Source organism: Channa argus, chromosome 14 (genome assembly GCF_033026475.1).
Source record: "Channa argus isolate prfri chromosome 14, Channa argus male v1.0, whole genome shotgun sequence".
NCBI classification, from domain to species: Eukaryota; Metazoa; Chordata; class Actinopteri; order Anabantiformes; family Channidae; genus Channa; species Channa argus.
In genome coordinates this window covers 19186578-19203571 of record NC_090210.1, presented here as the reverse complement: position 1 = coordinate 19203571, position 16994 = coordinate 19186578, and the positions used below count along the sequence as shown (strand labels likewise).

The window sequence follows — 16994 nt, the reverse complement described above, 5'->3', positions numbered from 1 at the left end:
AAGACATATTTTAAGCAGTTTAATAAATTGCCTCTTGTTTTCCTGGTGTCCAGCTGACAGAATTAACCTTTCTGAGGCTCCACGCTGTCTCCTTTAGCATGCAATCTGTCATAAATTGGACCCCAAATTACAAATGCCTGTAGCTGTTTGCGACAGCCCTCAAACAGACAATGAGCAACACAATGGTCCTGGCTATGGCATTAACTGAGAGGTTGTCATGCCAACGATACAAAAAGCCCCCTCGCTCTGCTCAGGCAAAAGGCTTGGCCCCGAGGAGAATTCATACAGAGTGAAAGCTTTGCCCGGAGGCCCTTCACTTCTCCTCTCTTTCTGTTACATCATCATTCATTTGACACATAAAAACCATCCTGCTCCCAAGGGGTCCCGTTGAGGCCTGGAGACCAGTGGCAGGCACCCGCGTGTTGAAGCAGGGGAAACTGCATGGCAGAAGCTTTTTGTTTGGAGGGGTTTTAGCTCAACAAGAAATCTGCTGTTGTTTGAGTAAACAGACAGTCCCACTGTGTGGAGCAGTGGGACGACCGTTTGAACCCTGAGCTGAAGCAGCAGGGCCGCAGCTCAGGCTGGAATCAGAACAATACCACTGTACCTCCTGAGCCACAGTTGGCCTCTACTGACCTCCTTTCCTGAAGCAAAAGCACTGATAGAGTAAAAAATACTGCATTACATGTAAAAGTCCTGCGTTTGCAGTGTCGATCTGTGATCTGTGATCTGTGATCGATACTGGCCAGGTTGTGTCTTCAACAAACTAGAATTTTTTTTTTAAAAGTCCAGAGGGACCGGGTTGAATTAGACCATCTGTCTGTCTTTAGAGGAGTAAAAACAAAAAGAAGCCATTCATTGGGTGCCTCCCTGGTTTCTCTATTGTCTGAGTCATTTGCTTTGGACGTGCCCAGTCTTCCTCTTGGCACTGGCAGACACACAAATCTCAGCTCATAGCAGGCATCTGGCTCTACACAGGGTGGGATGTATAGTGGTAAAACCTCAGGGTCCCACAACATCTGTCTTTGAGTTGGTGTGATTCCACATAAAAAAAAAAAAACCTATAACAGAGCATGATTCAAATATGATAACGCTCTGCTTTTCCTCCCAAATTACAACAGAAACGTGTAGTTTTTAGGTGTTTCAACAATAGTCAGTGTTATCCACATCTATTCTGTTGTATTGAATATGAATGTCTTTCAAAATACATTAAAGGAACATGCTTGTGTCAGTCAGGAGGACTTAAGTATTACTTTAGTGGTGTGAGTACTCAGATACCAAATTAAAAGTATGAGTCATGCAGTCAAAGCTCTACTAAAGTAAAAGTATAAAATGTTAATTCAGTCAAAGTGCAGTAAAAAGTCCTATGTGGATATTTTATTATATAGTTGTAAAACTTTTTTCTTCATCACCTGTTACTCTTTCATTGAAGGTTCCAACAGTCGTCTGCTGCAACTGGCACCAATTCTGAGCTCACGAGCTGATGTCAAATGCGTCAAATTATTCTATTCTTCTCTGGTTCACTGGGTCCTTCTGGCTCAGTTGGTTCAGCGGTTGTACAAACCACCTCCTCCTACGTCTCTTTCCTGCTTTGCAGTAATTTCAGTATAAGTAACTGTTGTTAACATCTATTAACGTCAACTCCAACACGATCTGTTCAGTTTCAGTCGACACAGTTTAGTACACACACACAAAAAAAAAAACCTCACTACAGTGGCATAGAAACCGCACGCAGACAGTTCAACCCAGACACACCAGCCCAAAATATAAATGCTCACATATGGCCAAGGCGACTGGTGTAGCCTATGGTTTAGGCTCAACACAGAGGCATTTTCCGTCAGATCCTCACATGAGGTATTTGTTCTGATTTTGTTATGAAAGTCCGTTAAACTGAGAAATGCAAAAGGAAATCTGCTGAATTAAAGTAAAGGCTGGTGATGTAATTACGGCTAAATGTTCATTTCATACTGTGTAAAAACCTTTTGGTTTAAGGCTTTCCACGGTTTTCTAGTAAAATCAAGCAATTTGAAATAAGTGTGTCAATCCTGCCCAAATGTAAATAGTGCAGTATAAAAATATTACTGGTATTAGGTAAAAAAAAAAAAACCCAGTACTGCAGCCCTGCATTTATTGATTTGAAATTTAACAAAGACATTTTTAGTGTGCACAGCTTGCAAATGCCACAAAGCTGTAGGGGAGTAATTTTGTCTTGTAAAATTACGAAATTATTCATATTCGCTAACTGAAAAATAGGTAATAAAACTTAATAAGAAATTAGAAATGTGGAAGTTTTTCCAGGTTACAAAACAACTGCAGAATTGTGTTTCAACTAGAGAAAGAGGGAAAAGAAGGAGAAGATGGTGGGTTATTTGGGGGGTGAGGGGTCTTGAAGGAATGAGTTGAATGTAGTGATGGTGGGTAAAGAGGTTGTCATGGAAACCCCTTCTTTGCTGCTGTGGAGATGATATAATTGTTGCCGATTGCTGTGTTTCTAGGCTCTTTTTTTCTCCTCACCTACACACACACACACACACACACACACACACACTGCACTCATGTGACATGAAGCGGAGTAGAGGTGACACTGAGACACAAAAAGGAAGTTCGCTGAATGTACACAACCCAATATTGAGAGTAAAATAAGTAAAATAATAACAGTCCCTCTGAGCTCCTTTCATAACAACTTGTTTCAATCTTATCTATTACAGAACAGATTGTTATTCCTTTCATCTCCTTTTCAGGTCGACTGATGCTTCTAATTTCAAAAGAATCATGTGCACTTAAGATAAAATTTCCCTCTCCTCTGTCTCCTGTAACAACTGTTCACAATATCAAAGTCACGCATGTGTGTGTGTGTGTGTGTGTGTGTGTGTCCATCATTAGATAACAAAAAGCTTATTCCAGGAGCAGGCAGAGTAAACAGTACAGCCCTGGGACAGCAGCTGCAGAGCATGATTCCAGCCACATGAGGGCATCAAACAGCTGCATGAAGGTAAAGAAGGACAAAGGCAACAAACAGACTAAACACTTCATTCCTAGTTTATAGAATAAAAATATACATGAGTTGTCAGTGAAACACAAGCCCTCAGAATTTCAAAATTAAAGAAGAAAACAGATCCATTTCTTCCTCCAATGACAAGAGGCATAAAAAATATATAAAAGATAGTGACACTGTTTGTCATTCATTTGATATGAATATGTTTACATAAAACTATAATTAATTTGACTTATTCTAATGTTTTCTATTGTTTAAACCTCACAGATGAATTTAAACACGTCTGTATTGGATATAAACTTCATTTAGCCCTAAAGAGTGCGTGCAGACACTCAGACGCCGATCACAACTAGTCATCATCTACTGTTGCATAGTTAGAAGAGAGACAGAGAGAAGGGGGAGGGTGTGTTCAGGCTGCAGCTTCAAATCTCTGGCTAAACAGCACCTCCACCACCTTTGGGTCCGCCAGGGTTGAAAGGTCGCCCAGGTCCTTCTCGTTGCGGGCGATCTGCCGGAGGATTCGCCTCATGATCTTCCCTGAACACATCAGAGTCACGAGAAGATGGGACAGATGAGGAGAGTGGAAAGGAGGAGGAGAAGGAGCAGGTGTTGATTTTGAGAGCTGTTGAGCTGTTGTTACCTGAGCGAGTTTTTGGAAGTGCTGGAGCATTTTGAATGAAGTCTGGCGTGGCGATTGGTCCGATTTTCTCTCTCACTGATAAAAAGGCACAGAACGAGAATCAATGCTACGCAGCAGAGTGCAGCTCGTCGGAGCTGAAATTAAGCCCTATTGTAGGCTTCAGACACACACACACCTTAGAAATCATAGGTGCCTGTGTGAGTGCGTCAGCATGTTTGTGGGCAACGAGGCAGCTGCATCGTTTACTCGCAGCTGCAGTGGATTCTGGTGCGCTGAAGCCACTTTAATTGATGTTAATGTCACCTCTTTCTGTGATGAACTGATGTTAGCATAAGACAGCTAAAATCTGTTTACAGTTGATACAGGAAAATCTTTTCTTCCAATTTTGTTCTTCTGACTTTGTGATTTCTAAAATACAAACACTATACTGTTTATAATTTTTGCTTCATGTTCAGTGTTTTTCTGTTTTTGTCCAGAAACTTTCTGTTTTCATTACAATTATCTGTGATCAGTTGATTACCCAGTTAATCAATGTCAAGCAGTTTATGTTTCTAACTTCTGAAATGATAGGATTTGATGCATTTCTTTGTCACAGAGAGCAAACTCAAAATCTTTTGGAGGGTCCCCCAGTGTGTATTGATGGTTTATGAGAAAATGGGCCCTTTACACAGACACATAAAGGCCCCCATGTCTCCTATATTGGACCACCAGACTGAGCCTCACCCAGTTTCTTGAGCTCCTCCACCAGTGTGTGTGTGAACTCCCTGCTGTCTTTCAGGGTGACAAAGCAGTAGAGGCACTCGCCCTTCACCTTGTGAGGCCGACTCACCACCGCGGCTTCAGCCACGGCCGGGTGCTCAGTCAAAACCGCCTCTACCTCTGCTGTGCTCATCAGGTGGCCTGGAGAACAGCAAAAATACCCAAGGTTATCATTTCTACAAGTGATTGAGACACGTCTTGAAAGTTAGGATTGTAAACAGTAAAACCTCACAGAACAAACCTGACACATTCAGCATGTCGTCTATCCTTCCTGTGATCCAGTAATAGCCGTCCTTATCCCGCCTGCAGCCTTCGAGAGGAGTTTTTAAGCATTTCATTCCTTATTGGGACTTGTTTGATCTAATGTGACATAATCGGTTTCATAAAATATCATTTCGGAGCCTTACCATCACCAGTGATATAAAAGCCAGGAAATTTCTTGAAGTAGGTGTTCTCAAAGCGCTCCTGGTTTCTGTACACAGTGCGCATTATTCCAGGCCAGGGCCTCCTGAAACACTGCAACAAAGCACAGAAAATACACAAAAAACATATTTTAACAGAGGCATTACCACAGCTGTTACTGCTTATTGAGTTAAATCATGCAAAAAAAAGTGCTGACAGTAAAATCAAGCTATAAATTCAAAAGATATGTATTTCTGCAGCTACTAGGAAAACCCTGTTTGGCAATATTAAACTGAATAGAACAATACCAATAATTTGATATTGCTACTATCATTAATATTAATAATTAGATTGTTTTCAAAGTGACTAATAGTAAAACTTGACCAGTGACAGTCACTATGACAAGAACAGGGTGAGAGGGCACAACAGACACAATTACAACATAAGCATTTGACATTAGATTTAAATAATCAAACTAATGGCCTGACAAGCAAATAACTAACTGCAACTAAGCTGTTATTGTAAAAATATTATTTAAAGTTAATAATTTATTTGTTTCCAATACTACTTGTTGTATGTTTTACATTTTTATGATCACTTTATGATTTTCCATTCTTTCCTATTTTCCCTGCAGCTGTTTGAATGTAAGCTTCTAAAACAAAATAAAATAAAGTTGCATAAACTGAAACTTACCAGATAACCCTCAGCTTCACCTTCAAGTTCCTCTCCATGTTCATTGAGGATAGTCGGCTCCACTCCAAAGAAAGGAAGGGTCTAAAATATGAGAATGTATGAGATGGATATAAACTGTAGTCTTTGATTTGTATGGGCACAATTTGTACTCCAGATCATAACCTGACAGTGGTGTCACTTACAGCGGAGCCTGGTTTCAGTGGTGTGGCAGCAGGCAGAGGAGTTAAAACATGACCTCCCTGCAGAAAAAGGAAGATGAACATCGAAGTGACTGGTTTCAAAGCAACTCAAGGACTTAGAAAGACAAAAAACGGCTTCAAATGATACATTCATGTCATTTTATTGTCAAGTTTTTTTCTCCCATCTTGTTGTTTTGTGTCTCTCTGTCTTCTCTATCACACTACACTAAGGCAAAAACTTACATAAAAGCTATTTTGAAACCTTTTCATAAACTGGAATAAAAGAGCACATCCGAGGAAATATTCAATTAAATGAAGCAGCAATAGCAACTAGCTCAAATAAAAAGAAGACAAAACTAAAATATTTGCAAACAACTATTATTTTCATTATAAATATACTGGACAGTTATTTATTGCTCAGAGTATAATATGTTAATAAATACAGAAAAGCATCCACCATTATTCCCTGAAGCCCAAGATAATATATTTAAATGTCTGGTTTTGTTGCACCATCAGTCAAAAAACAAATTATGTTCAGTTTACAAAGATGCAAACTATGAAAAATGTCAAATAATCACATTTTAAAAACTGTGACATGATTGGTTTTACGATATATCTAAATTGTTTATTTGTTTCAGCTCAAAAACAATAAAGTGCTGGTTTAGTGAAAGTCAGTCAGGACCCAACAACAAACTATTGCCTGGGGAGACCCCAAAGAAATGAATCGGGCCCCGTACATCACCAGCTGAATTGTATGTTTTTTACCGTCTCTGTCTGCCAGAAAGTGTCGACTACGGGACATCTGCCCTGGCCGACCACCTCGTGGTACCACTGCCAAGCCTCTGGGTTGATCGGCTCACCCACAGTACCCAGAATCCTCAGGCTGGAGAGATTGTACCTGTTGGAGGCAAGTGAGGCCATTTCACACAGATATTTAAACAAACAAATGCCTTCATTTGTATCACCATGTGGGAATTTCTTAGAATTCGCGTATGAAGTTCTACTTCCGAGTACCTCACATCTCTTGCTTCAGTGTTTTAACTGCAAAATAAACCCAGACGTTTCGCTTCTTCCCTGCTTTTAGTGTGACTAATTATTGATATCTATTTCTATAAATTATAGAAAATCCAACACTAAGATTTTTCCAACTAATGCCATTTATTGTAGCTTTACTGAGGTGTGTTTTATTAAGGCATCTGTTATAAAGTATCAGGGTATAATAATGCAGACAGGCAGATGGATTTACTCTGACATATTTTATTGCCTCCCTCACCAGTTGAGTTTTGCCTGTTTAGTGGTAATTCTTCATTGATAATGTTTTAAATTCAAGAAAAAGGACAAAGGACGAAAAGGACGAAGGAGGTCTTTTTAAAAGACCTTCAAATAAGGTTAAGGAACAGCCTTTGATTTTATTTAAAAGTTAAACACATTGTAAGTGAAGAGTTAAGCTTTCTCTGCTAAGTCAAACCATGATTTTTCGAAACTTAACAAAGCCCTGTGAACAAAACACCCTTTTTTCCCATAAACATGTCGAATGTTACATTTCAGATATAAATATGCATTATGTTGTATGTGAGAGTCTCCATACTGTGAAATCTGTATGCTGTAATGGTCAAATGACTACATGAACGGTGCCCATGGAGTGAGAGGAAGTGAGAGCTTTTATTGTGAAGAGACAGGAAGTTAGGTGTAGGGAACGTGTAGTTGTTGTCATTGTGAAATTGGCCATTGTTATTATTGAGTAACTTCAACATTATCTAATTGCAAATTTGCTTACTGACAGAGAAAAGATTTAATTACAGTTGAGTTTACATAGTCTAATTTTCAGGGGAAATGGTTGCAATAAATCTGTTCTGCACAAAAAGTATCAGTACCAGTTTTGAAATGAAAATGACATAGCAGTACTCTGGTTTTTAAAAAGAGCCAATCAAAGTATACTGTCCTTTACCTTCATTATATCCTTAATGTGGTATTTTTAAGACCATGACACATTAAAAACCTGAAGCTCCTTGAATGATAACATGGCACTTTAGTATTCCCTGCAAAATGAAAGGGTTGTTGGAAAATAAACAAACACAAAAGCCACCTCTCAGGTCAAACTGTACATTGAAACTCCTGCTGAACCTTCTGAATGGGACATACTTTTGGGAAGTGCTTTGGTTTCCAGCAGACGCTGCCACTTACTTCTGCAGTGGTTCCCGTCCGTACTTCATTAACAGACGGATGGCTGTAGGAGCTGTGTAGAACTTGGTCACTTTGTACTTCTCAATTATCTCCCAGAACCTGCCAACATGTGGGTGGACTGGAACACCTTCGAACTGGAAGAAAACATCCATCCCAAAGAAGAGTGACTTGTTGAACACTACAATGTCGTGATTTCTTTCGGATTTAAAGAACCAAATCTTTTCAGACTAACTAGAATATTTGTAGCGCCATTTGCAAGGGGGCCATAAGCGATGTAGGAGTGGCCGGTGATCCAGCCGATGTCGGCCGTGCACCAGTACACGTCGTCATGGTGATAATCGAAAACGTACTTGAAGGTCAGCGACGTGTAGAGCAGATACCCAGCAACGGTGTGGAGGACACCCTGTACCGAACACAAGGACAGGAACACGAACGAGCAGATAATTGGTCAACATAGAGGCAGAAATGACATGAGTGTGTGTTTTTGTGTGTGTGTGAGGCAAAGGCAAGAGGATGCTTTCACATCATTTCATTCTCTAAGTGTATTTTGCGTAATATAACACTTTTATTAAATTTGCAAGCAGAAGGTAAATGTAATGTGACCTCTCTAAGCCAAACTGTGCGTTTCAGCTAGAAAACTGGTTTCTTCGTGCACCTGGGTTTTACCTTGGGTTTGCCAGTGGAGCCGCTGGTATAGAGGATGAATAGTGGGTCCTCTGCATCCATCCACTCAGGTTCACACTCCTCAGGAGAGTCCCTCATCACCTCATCCCACCACACATCACACTCTGAGTCCCAGGGGGTCTGAATGTACGAGACAAACAGTGAACAAATCCAACACAGAAAACCACTCATCGCATCTGCTCACACCGTGCGCCAGAAGCACAGACAGCAGTACACGACGTCTGCTGAACTGGCTGCTATTTACCGTGATCCTCAGAGGCCTTTTCTGCATCCAGAATCAGCTGGAAAAAAAACTTCAAATAAAAACAAACAAGCTCAAACATGCAGAAGCTGGCGTTTCCCGATTAGTGAAAATCCGGAATTGCAAGTGATTATCAAGTTAATATAAACAGAGGCGCAGTAGTAATCCTAAAAAAAGAGTTACTCCTCCAGTATTACAGCAGCTATTGGTCCCTGCATTTCTTAAGTATACAGATTTCTAGATGCAGCAGTTAAAAACATTTAACATTTAAACATGGCCATCGTTTTACATCATTCATTGTGTATGCAAAGTGCCAAATTCAGTTCTTTACCAGGTTATTTTGAGACCATAAATTTAAAAGTAACAGGCTGTGAAATTCAAGAAGATGCAAGAAGAATTTCAGCATAAACTTCATAAAAGTTTAATAAAAGGTGTACTGTATTGTAAATGCCAGCATGGCTGATCTCCTGCTTTTGCGGGGGCTTTTGATAAGTTATGAAATATGAAAAGTATTTTTTAAACATAATAACGACATCCGACAGTAACACGTTCTTCAGTGTACAATAATGTTTTAATTTCTAGGTTACATTAAGTGGATGATTTTGGCTTTATCTATATAAAATACACATTATTACTTTTGTTTGCTACCTTCCTTTCTAAAAACATACAGTACTTGTGAATGTGAATTGTTATAATTAATAGTGATGTCGATTGGTTTGAGCAGCTCCCTGCTTTAAAATGCAACACACCTCGTCACTGACTTTACTGGGCTGTGATTTAATTTTAATGTGGCATGGGAATTCTGTGTCACAATGAAAAATAATTTGATAAAAAAATGTCCTTCTTTTAAATCATTTGTGACACTTTACTTCATTGTTTTAATTGTGGCAGTTGAAATCTCCCATACAAAACCAGTGCCACACCTTTGCTTTTAGAAGATGTTAAGAAAGGGTTTTTTTACCTGTAGCTTGTTGCTTGCAGCTCCACTTTTTGTCTTCAGTGCATGGTGCTTGACGACGAGGCATCTATTGATGCTAGATGAAGCTCTGTAAGGTCAATTAAAAAAGGTGAGAGGCTATAAACATGCACATTCACAGCTTGTGCTGCACAACTTGGGATGCAAGATTTTAAACATTTGGGATATACATTGATTTTTTTCATAGGATCATAGGATTTTTTTTTATTTTGACACCTTGATACAGTTTTCACTCTGCCAGCCTGCTAAGGTTACTTTTTTAATTTTTAAATCAACTAAATACATCTGCACCTCCATTATTCTGCCCCCATCATGCTTTGTTTTGTCAGCTCACATCCCAGGCTAACGCTGCCACGGGAGACGAGCAGCTTGGGCTTCCCTGTTGACTCTGAGCACTCCATGTTGCTCGGCAACCATGTAACGTGGAAACCAGGCTGTGTGTTTCCTCAACATCCCTGATAACTGCTGATATGATTTTGCTGTGTCTAGTGACTCATGTGCTAAGGTTTGAGTCCCATTACCGACAGCAGCAGCAGCCAGAGTAAATAAGGGCGGCTGCTGAGAAGCGGGAAACTATCGCTTTGCAAGCAGCACCTACTTTTCCTTGCATTTCTCCAAAGCCTCATCCACAATCTGTTTCAGGTTGATTAGCTTCTCGCCTCTGTAAACACCATCTGTATATTGGAGGAGGAGAGGGAAGAACAGGTAGATGAAGAGACAGATGATCAGGTTTTTAAATACTGAGTCAGTTTACAGCTTTAAAATCTTTATAAGCCCTGGGTGCTGCAGTATTCAAATCATCGGTGCTGTTGTGTTGACACCAGTTTTCTAACTCTCTGGTTAAATGCTGGACTGCCTGGCCTACCTGCTGTAACCAGGACGCTGCTCTGGGCATCAATAATCCTCTCACACAGAGACTCAGAGGAGAAACCAGCAAACTGAATATGCAAAAAGAAAGACAGAATAAAGGGGAAGAAGGTGGTGTTGTGGAGTTGGTCCATTACACTTTGGGTGCTATTATACCTTTATCCATTAACTGTGGGGACAAACGCTGAACTCAAATCTGGGAAAATGACACATGGTAAAAAGAAAGGGCAGAACAACCAAAAAAGAATGAGGGCAGCCAGATCTCGTAAACCATTGTATTGGTGGGTAAAACGATAAGTGAATACAGCTGTGATGTTAGTAATAATGCGTCATTGCACAGGAAAACTGTGCATGTTCACATTAAGTCTGCAATTTGTCTTTGTAACCACATTTTCTCTTCCAACAATAAAAACCCATTGATCCCAAAGAGAGAATTACAAAGCAATTTGCTGATTTGAACAGTTTTGTGCCACATTCTCATAAATCAGTCTCACTTTTTTCCAAGCCAAGTCATAGAATCTTGCTTTTATATGGACACCGGTACAAACCCACCTGTAAGTAAACGTCTGACTTTTATACTTTTGCAATGTTGGGAGCTGATTTTGAATGTCTGTTCAACTAAGTCCAAACATTAAAGGCTGTGCAGCCACCTATTTCCCACCTAAGTTAGCACATCATGATACCTTATGTGACTTCTGCTGTCTTTCAACAAGCTTTCAAGGAACAAGTAATTTCATATGTTTGCTGACTTAACAGTGTAGGTGGCCTCGCTGAGACGCTTGTTTTGGGTATTTTTGGAAAAGTTAGATACTCATACTTTGGATGATGCATATTGCTCCCTCTTTTCACCTTGTGTAAAGGAGTCACCTTGTTCAGTATTACTTATTTAGAATTGCTCTTTTATGTGATCGTCATTTGTTGGCCTGACGCGTGTGTTCTGGCCAAGGTTAATAGTTCACCGAGGATAAAGTCTCAGTGTTGATAGCAGCATTATGAATTAGGTCACTGGAGACTCTGGACAAAATGTCACAGCGTGAGTGGCAGTAGCTGTCCTGTTTAAATGCATTTATGACTGAATTCTACGCCAAGCTAATTTGGATTTTTAGAGCAACATGTCAATCTAAAAGGCTGCCGCTGTCCCAAAGAGCATTATGCAACAGATTCATATCATATGTGATAAAAAAAAAAGAGGTGGAAAATATACAACAATGACCAAGCAGAGACAAGATCCATTACAATTGAGTCTGCCAAAAAAAAGGGGCTTTGCAAGTCATAAAACCCACCTTGGTAGCCCAGAGATATTTTTAACGGCTACTAACCTTTGCATTGATGGTGAAGGATGAACAGCTAAAATAGATTTGGCTTGCTTGTAAAATTGACTCAGATGTCTTCCCAAGCTGGATGTCTTCCAAAGCTTTAAATGTCTGACCCATAAATTAGGTGCAGGTGCTACAAGTGCTGTGTTCACACATAAAAAAAATCTGATAACTGGAGAAGCAGGGAAGTATGGACTAACAAAAGCGACATTCAAGTGACATTTTCTGGAGATGTGGAAACAGGCTCAGAGCAGCAAACACAACTAAACTGCAGCCCATGGTGACTGTCTGCAAAACTGAACTGGGATGGAATCAGAACATTTCCTTGGTGCATGTCAGACACTGGTTCATTTGAAGATTTGAGATTTAAGTTTTTCACAACAAGGATGGGGATTTAAAAGAAGACATAACATAACATCTGGCAAACTCTTCTGTCTGACCGAATGCTAAATATTATTCAAACATATTTTTAGTTGTTTAAGAAGTGCCCATGGCTATTTTTGACACCAAGCTTTTGTTTCTTTCAAATTTTAATGCTCTTATTTTCCTGCCAAATGAAAAAAAGTCCATTTTAAATTCTGTGAAGTGAACAGGGTGCTTCATCAAACCACTCACCACAATGGAATGAACCGCTCCTATTCTGGCACAGGCCAGCATCGTGTAGACCAGCTCTGGGATCATGGGCAAGTAGATAGACACTCTGTCTCCCTTTTTCACACCTTGATCAAGGACAAAAACACACAAAATATGTGAACAAATGTACAGTATTTAACCTAAAACATCGGATCCTAATCAAGGGCACATTTTAGCTTCAACTTCGGTAATCATCACGCAGCTTGGGTACGTTTTTCTGTGTTGGATATCCAACACTATGTATACTGTGTGTTTCATATGCAACATGTAAATTGCACATACTCCATGGAGTAATATCTGCGGAGTTGTGGCATGTTGGCATTGATGTGCCCTAGACTTCAGATGATACTCTGACACTTTTAACCAACATATGCAAGACCTAACTTGTACACTTACACTTAAGTGAATTTTGTGCATGTTGCAATTAAGAAACAAAGATTAGCAAGAGCCATGATTTCGACATGAGTGAATTTTTGAATTTTTGATAAGCTTTTGAGAAAATCACATTAGATGTTCAATATATATTAATATTTAAATGCATAATAATCAGTAGCTCAAGACGCGTTTTGGATCTCACCTAATTGCTTGAGGACATTAGCACAGCGGCAAACCTGGCCAAGTAGCTGACTGTAGGTGATAGTCATGTAGTGGTCAGGTGAGTTCCCTTCCCTAGGAAAGATGACACAAGAGGACGGACTTTCATGCTTCCACAAATACAATTTCAATTCCTGTAAGTTTTGTGAGTTCACAGGAGAGATAACCTGTTCCTGTTGTTGCTAGATCTATATTGGGTTTGGATGTTTGTCAGGACAGTTGTTTGGAAAACTATGTGGCAAAATGTTTCACAGGACACTGAGCTTGTGGTGTGGGACAGAAGCCAAAACACTGAGAACATGTACGTGACATCAACCTCAATAGTTAAATAAATGATTAGATTAAATTGTGGTCATAAATGCAAAATATATTAATAAAGTGACTCACAAAGAGCGAATTGAAAGAACTGTAATGAATCTGTTCTAGGTAATTTGGGACCATATACATTTTGGAAACTGTGTTTTCCAACTACACAACTATCCAATATCCAATCTTGATATCATATTCGCTACTGCAACAGCTAAAAGATTAAAAGATTAAAACTACTGAAATGTTAACTAGCAAAATTACAGTTGTTATTGTATTATTTCTGATGTGTAAAATATAGCATTGCTTTGTTTACCAGAAACTGACCTTATGTGTCAGCGCAAATGACAATCACTCACATAAAGCAATAAATTAAAAATATTAAAAATGTGCATTTAACAGCACATTTGGTTTCCATTGATTCCTCGAATAAAATCAATGCGGAAAATATCCCGGAATTAGACAGATTAAATTGTTTTTATATTTTTGACGCTTGTAAACTTAAACCCAAGTAAGAACTAGTATTCCATTAGCCTCTGAAATACAGCATAAATTAAAAAGCCAAATTCACCCCTTTATCATGAGCAGCTTGGGCTGCAGCTTATTCAGAGCTGCTACTGCTGCTGATGCATAACATCTAACAACACTGAGAAGCCTGAGCTGGTACTCAAATATTCTTTTGAAATACTACTTCTACATTTATATACTACTGAATTGTTTAAGACTCAAATAAATCTGCCCTCGGTTGAATGATAGAAGATCCCAAAAGTATAAGCTGATTTTAGCTTCTGTGCTTTTGAACACGTTCCAGATTAACTCAGATATAACTAAGCAGAATCAAGAAATTAGGGCTGAAAGCCTGTTGTATATTTACAGTTACTTCAAATTAGACATTGTGCTTTTGGGTCCTTAAGTTTGGTTTTTCCACTCTTATGTACCTAATTCCTAACTTGCTTAACATTTTCTTTAAATGTCACTACGTCATTACAGGATGTTTGTCTTATTATTATTGATATAGACCATATACTGTTTAGCTTTTTTGAAACTGACATTTGTATTTGGTAACTTACAGGGAGGAGGAGAATGTCTACAAACAACTCTGTGTTCAAAACAGTGTTTGTTCAAAAGGTGAAACTGGGGTCTAACTATTTTTGGAAAGCAACAGTTTTCACTATCTCCCATTTGAAGCCAGTGCTAAATGGTGTTCAATTCAAATTGAACACCGCCACAGTTTTACTTCTTAAGTAAAAGTTAATTGTGTAAGGGTTTACTTTCATGTGGAAGGCTTTTTAATTGTTAGTTATTTTTAGTGATTATTTAATAAGCAGAGTGCTTTAAAGATTGTGGTTTACTCACTTCATAGGAAACTCATTAAGGTTGAATATTCACATTTATCTTTCAGGGCAGCAGTTTTACATATTTTTGTTTTATAAAAATGCCCATTGATCTCATAGTATCGGACTATGTTATACATGTTGTATATGTTATATAGAGCCTGGTAGATGTAACAGATGGGAGTATTTATACACAGTAAGTGCTTAACGGGTTGAATCAAACCGATTAGTAGCTAGAAAATTAAATGAATACAGTGGGTTGGTGGGTGATGGCTGGTATCCATTGTGCCTAGTTCCATTGAACCCCTACTACTGCTGAGCGAGCAGAACAAATATTTATTGTTTGCTAAGCTTTTTCAGTTGATAAAATTTGGTAAAATCCAGGTGGAAGCAAGGGTTTGTACTATGTGTGTTATAACAAAAGAGTTTGCATTGCTTTTGCGACAAATCCTGCTCTCTTTTGATTCAGACAGGTGATAGACTGAAGCACTGACTCTGTGCTGCAGTGACTGAGGTTTGTGATGGTGCACTGGAGTTGCAGCAGGGACAAAGCACTTTCTACTGACTGGCATACCTAACATAACTCAGAGCAGCATTTCCTCTGAAAGCCTTCACTGATTGTGGCAGGTGTTGCTGCTTACCAGTAAAAGGCAACCTTTTCACCGAGGTTCTTCTCCCTTACATGCCGGTCTACGACATTATAGCATATATTGGTTTTGGCCCCTTCCATGAATTTGATATATATGCTCCCTTTTGTGACGTCAAAGTTGTATTGCTGCACTGGACCTGTCACTGGCTTCTTCCAGAAGAACTCTTCAGCAACCTCTTTCCAGAAAGCTAAAAAATTGTGAATTATGTCAGTGTTACAGGCTGCACACAGCACACATACGCATGAATAAAAGCAGTATACATACAGGCTCAGAGGGAGGTGAAATTCAAGGAAGTACTGCAAGCATTGCACAAAATATGCAGATGTGTTTAACCTACCCTCTGGATTCTCAAGAGACTTCTTGTACAGTGCCAGGTAGGAGTTCGAATCAGGCACATGAGCATCCTTCTTCAGGTCCTCAGGGGGGTAGTACATTTTGTCCTGAGAGTCAGAAACTACCATTGTGGAAGGACAGACGCTCCAGGCCTAAATCTAAAGAGTAAAGTGAGAAAGAGTTAGTGAGAAAGAAGGTTAATCTGGAGTCCCTGCTGATCTGTCAGAATCCCCCTGGGTAAGGTAAGAACACTACAGGGCCTCCTTTGCTGAGACTACAAAATCTAGCATAAATAAAGACCCACCTCTGATCACTGAGCACCAGGCTCTCTCCAGTCTGCTTAGTGCCAGCACAGCCAATCGACTCGCATGGTGCGGCACTCCCACTTTTCCATTGGAAGAGCCCTCCCTGGCCTGTTGATCACATTATTTTCTCAAGCAAGGAGGTGGAGGAGGTATTGAGGAAGGTGTTTAAACAAATGATTGCTGATCAAGTTTGATTTGACAAATATCTTTTTTAAAAAAGAGGAACCGTTGTTCTTGAACCAGAAATCACATTTCAAAGCCGCCCATGGTCAAGATAATTTTTACTGTGGCACATTATACTTTCTTCATAATATGTTATTTCCTAAGTTGTTTGTTATTGTTTTGTTTATGTCAGTTATGTGATATATACTGTTCATATTTGCTTTAAGGATTCGTCAAAAGTAACATAGCCCTTGCTCAACTTTTATTCTCTGAATTTAACAACCTATATCATATGTGATCACATTGTATCAGCAGCATTATTAATTACATATCAATGTAACATTTACAATCACTGTTAAGGAATACAATAACACTGTTTGAGAAATCGGTTATGTCTCTTACAAAAATATGTTATTATTAGATGAAATCATGGCCCATAGAATAGATAATTCCTAAATAATAAATTAGCTACACAACTACATGTACAATCCTAAGTAATATTGTATGTAGTATTGTATTCATGTTATAGCATTTTATCTATTACAATTTGAATTTACATGGTAACAGAAAATGTCGTCATATTGTTATTTTTATTGCTATACTTATTACATTTTATAATTATTATTTGATTATTACATATTTTGTCTCTTTAAAATTTGAAATATTTATCCCTACTTATAAAATACCGCTAAACATGCAGCATACCGTCCTGATGAATCCCTAGTGGCCAAATAAGTTTGA

The 16994-nt window shown here is 39.0% G+C and overlaps 1 protein-coding gene across 2 annotated transcripts; it reads right to left on the bottom strand.

Annotated features, from left to right (window-relative positions):
* Positions 1-3021: 3021 nt before the first annotated feature.
* On the bottom strand, positions 3022-16192 carry acss2l (acyl-CoA synthetase short chain family member 2 like). Of its 2 annotated transcripts, XM_067475534.1 has the most exons (19): positions 16091-16192; positions 15791-15944; positions 15445-15640; positions 13147-13238; positions 12552-12655; positions 10619-10691; positions 10352-10427; positions 9739-9823; positions 8519-8656; positions 8085-8255; positions 7853-7986; positions 6434-6566; positions 5672-5728; positions 5490-5570; positions 4802-4910; positions 4636-4704; positions 4359-4535; positions 3636-3710; positions 3022-3532 (listed from the first exon to the last, which is right to left on the bottom strand). In XM_067475534.1, the coding sequence occupies exons 2-19, from the start codon at positions 15912-15914 to the stop codon at positions 3405-3407; spliced, it is 2022 nt and encodes a 673-aa protein (XP_067331635.1). In that variant the 5' UTR covers positions 15915-15944; positions 16091-16192; the 3' UTR covers positions 3022-3404. The 2 variants fall into 2 exon arrangements, with proteins under 2 accessions (XP_067331635.1, XP_067331634.1); XM_067475533.1 differs by lacking the exon at positions 16091-16192 and having other exon boundaries at positions 15791-16081.
* Between the last annotated feature and the right edge of the window lie 802 nt (positions 16193-16994).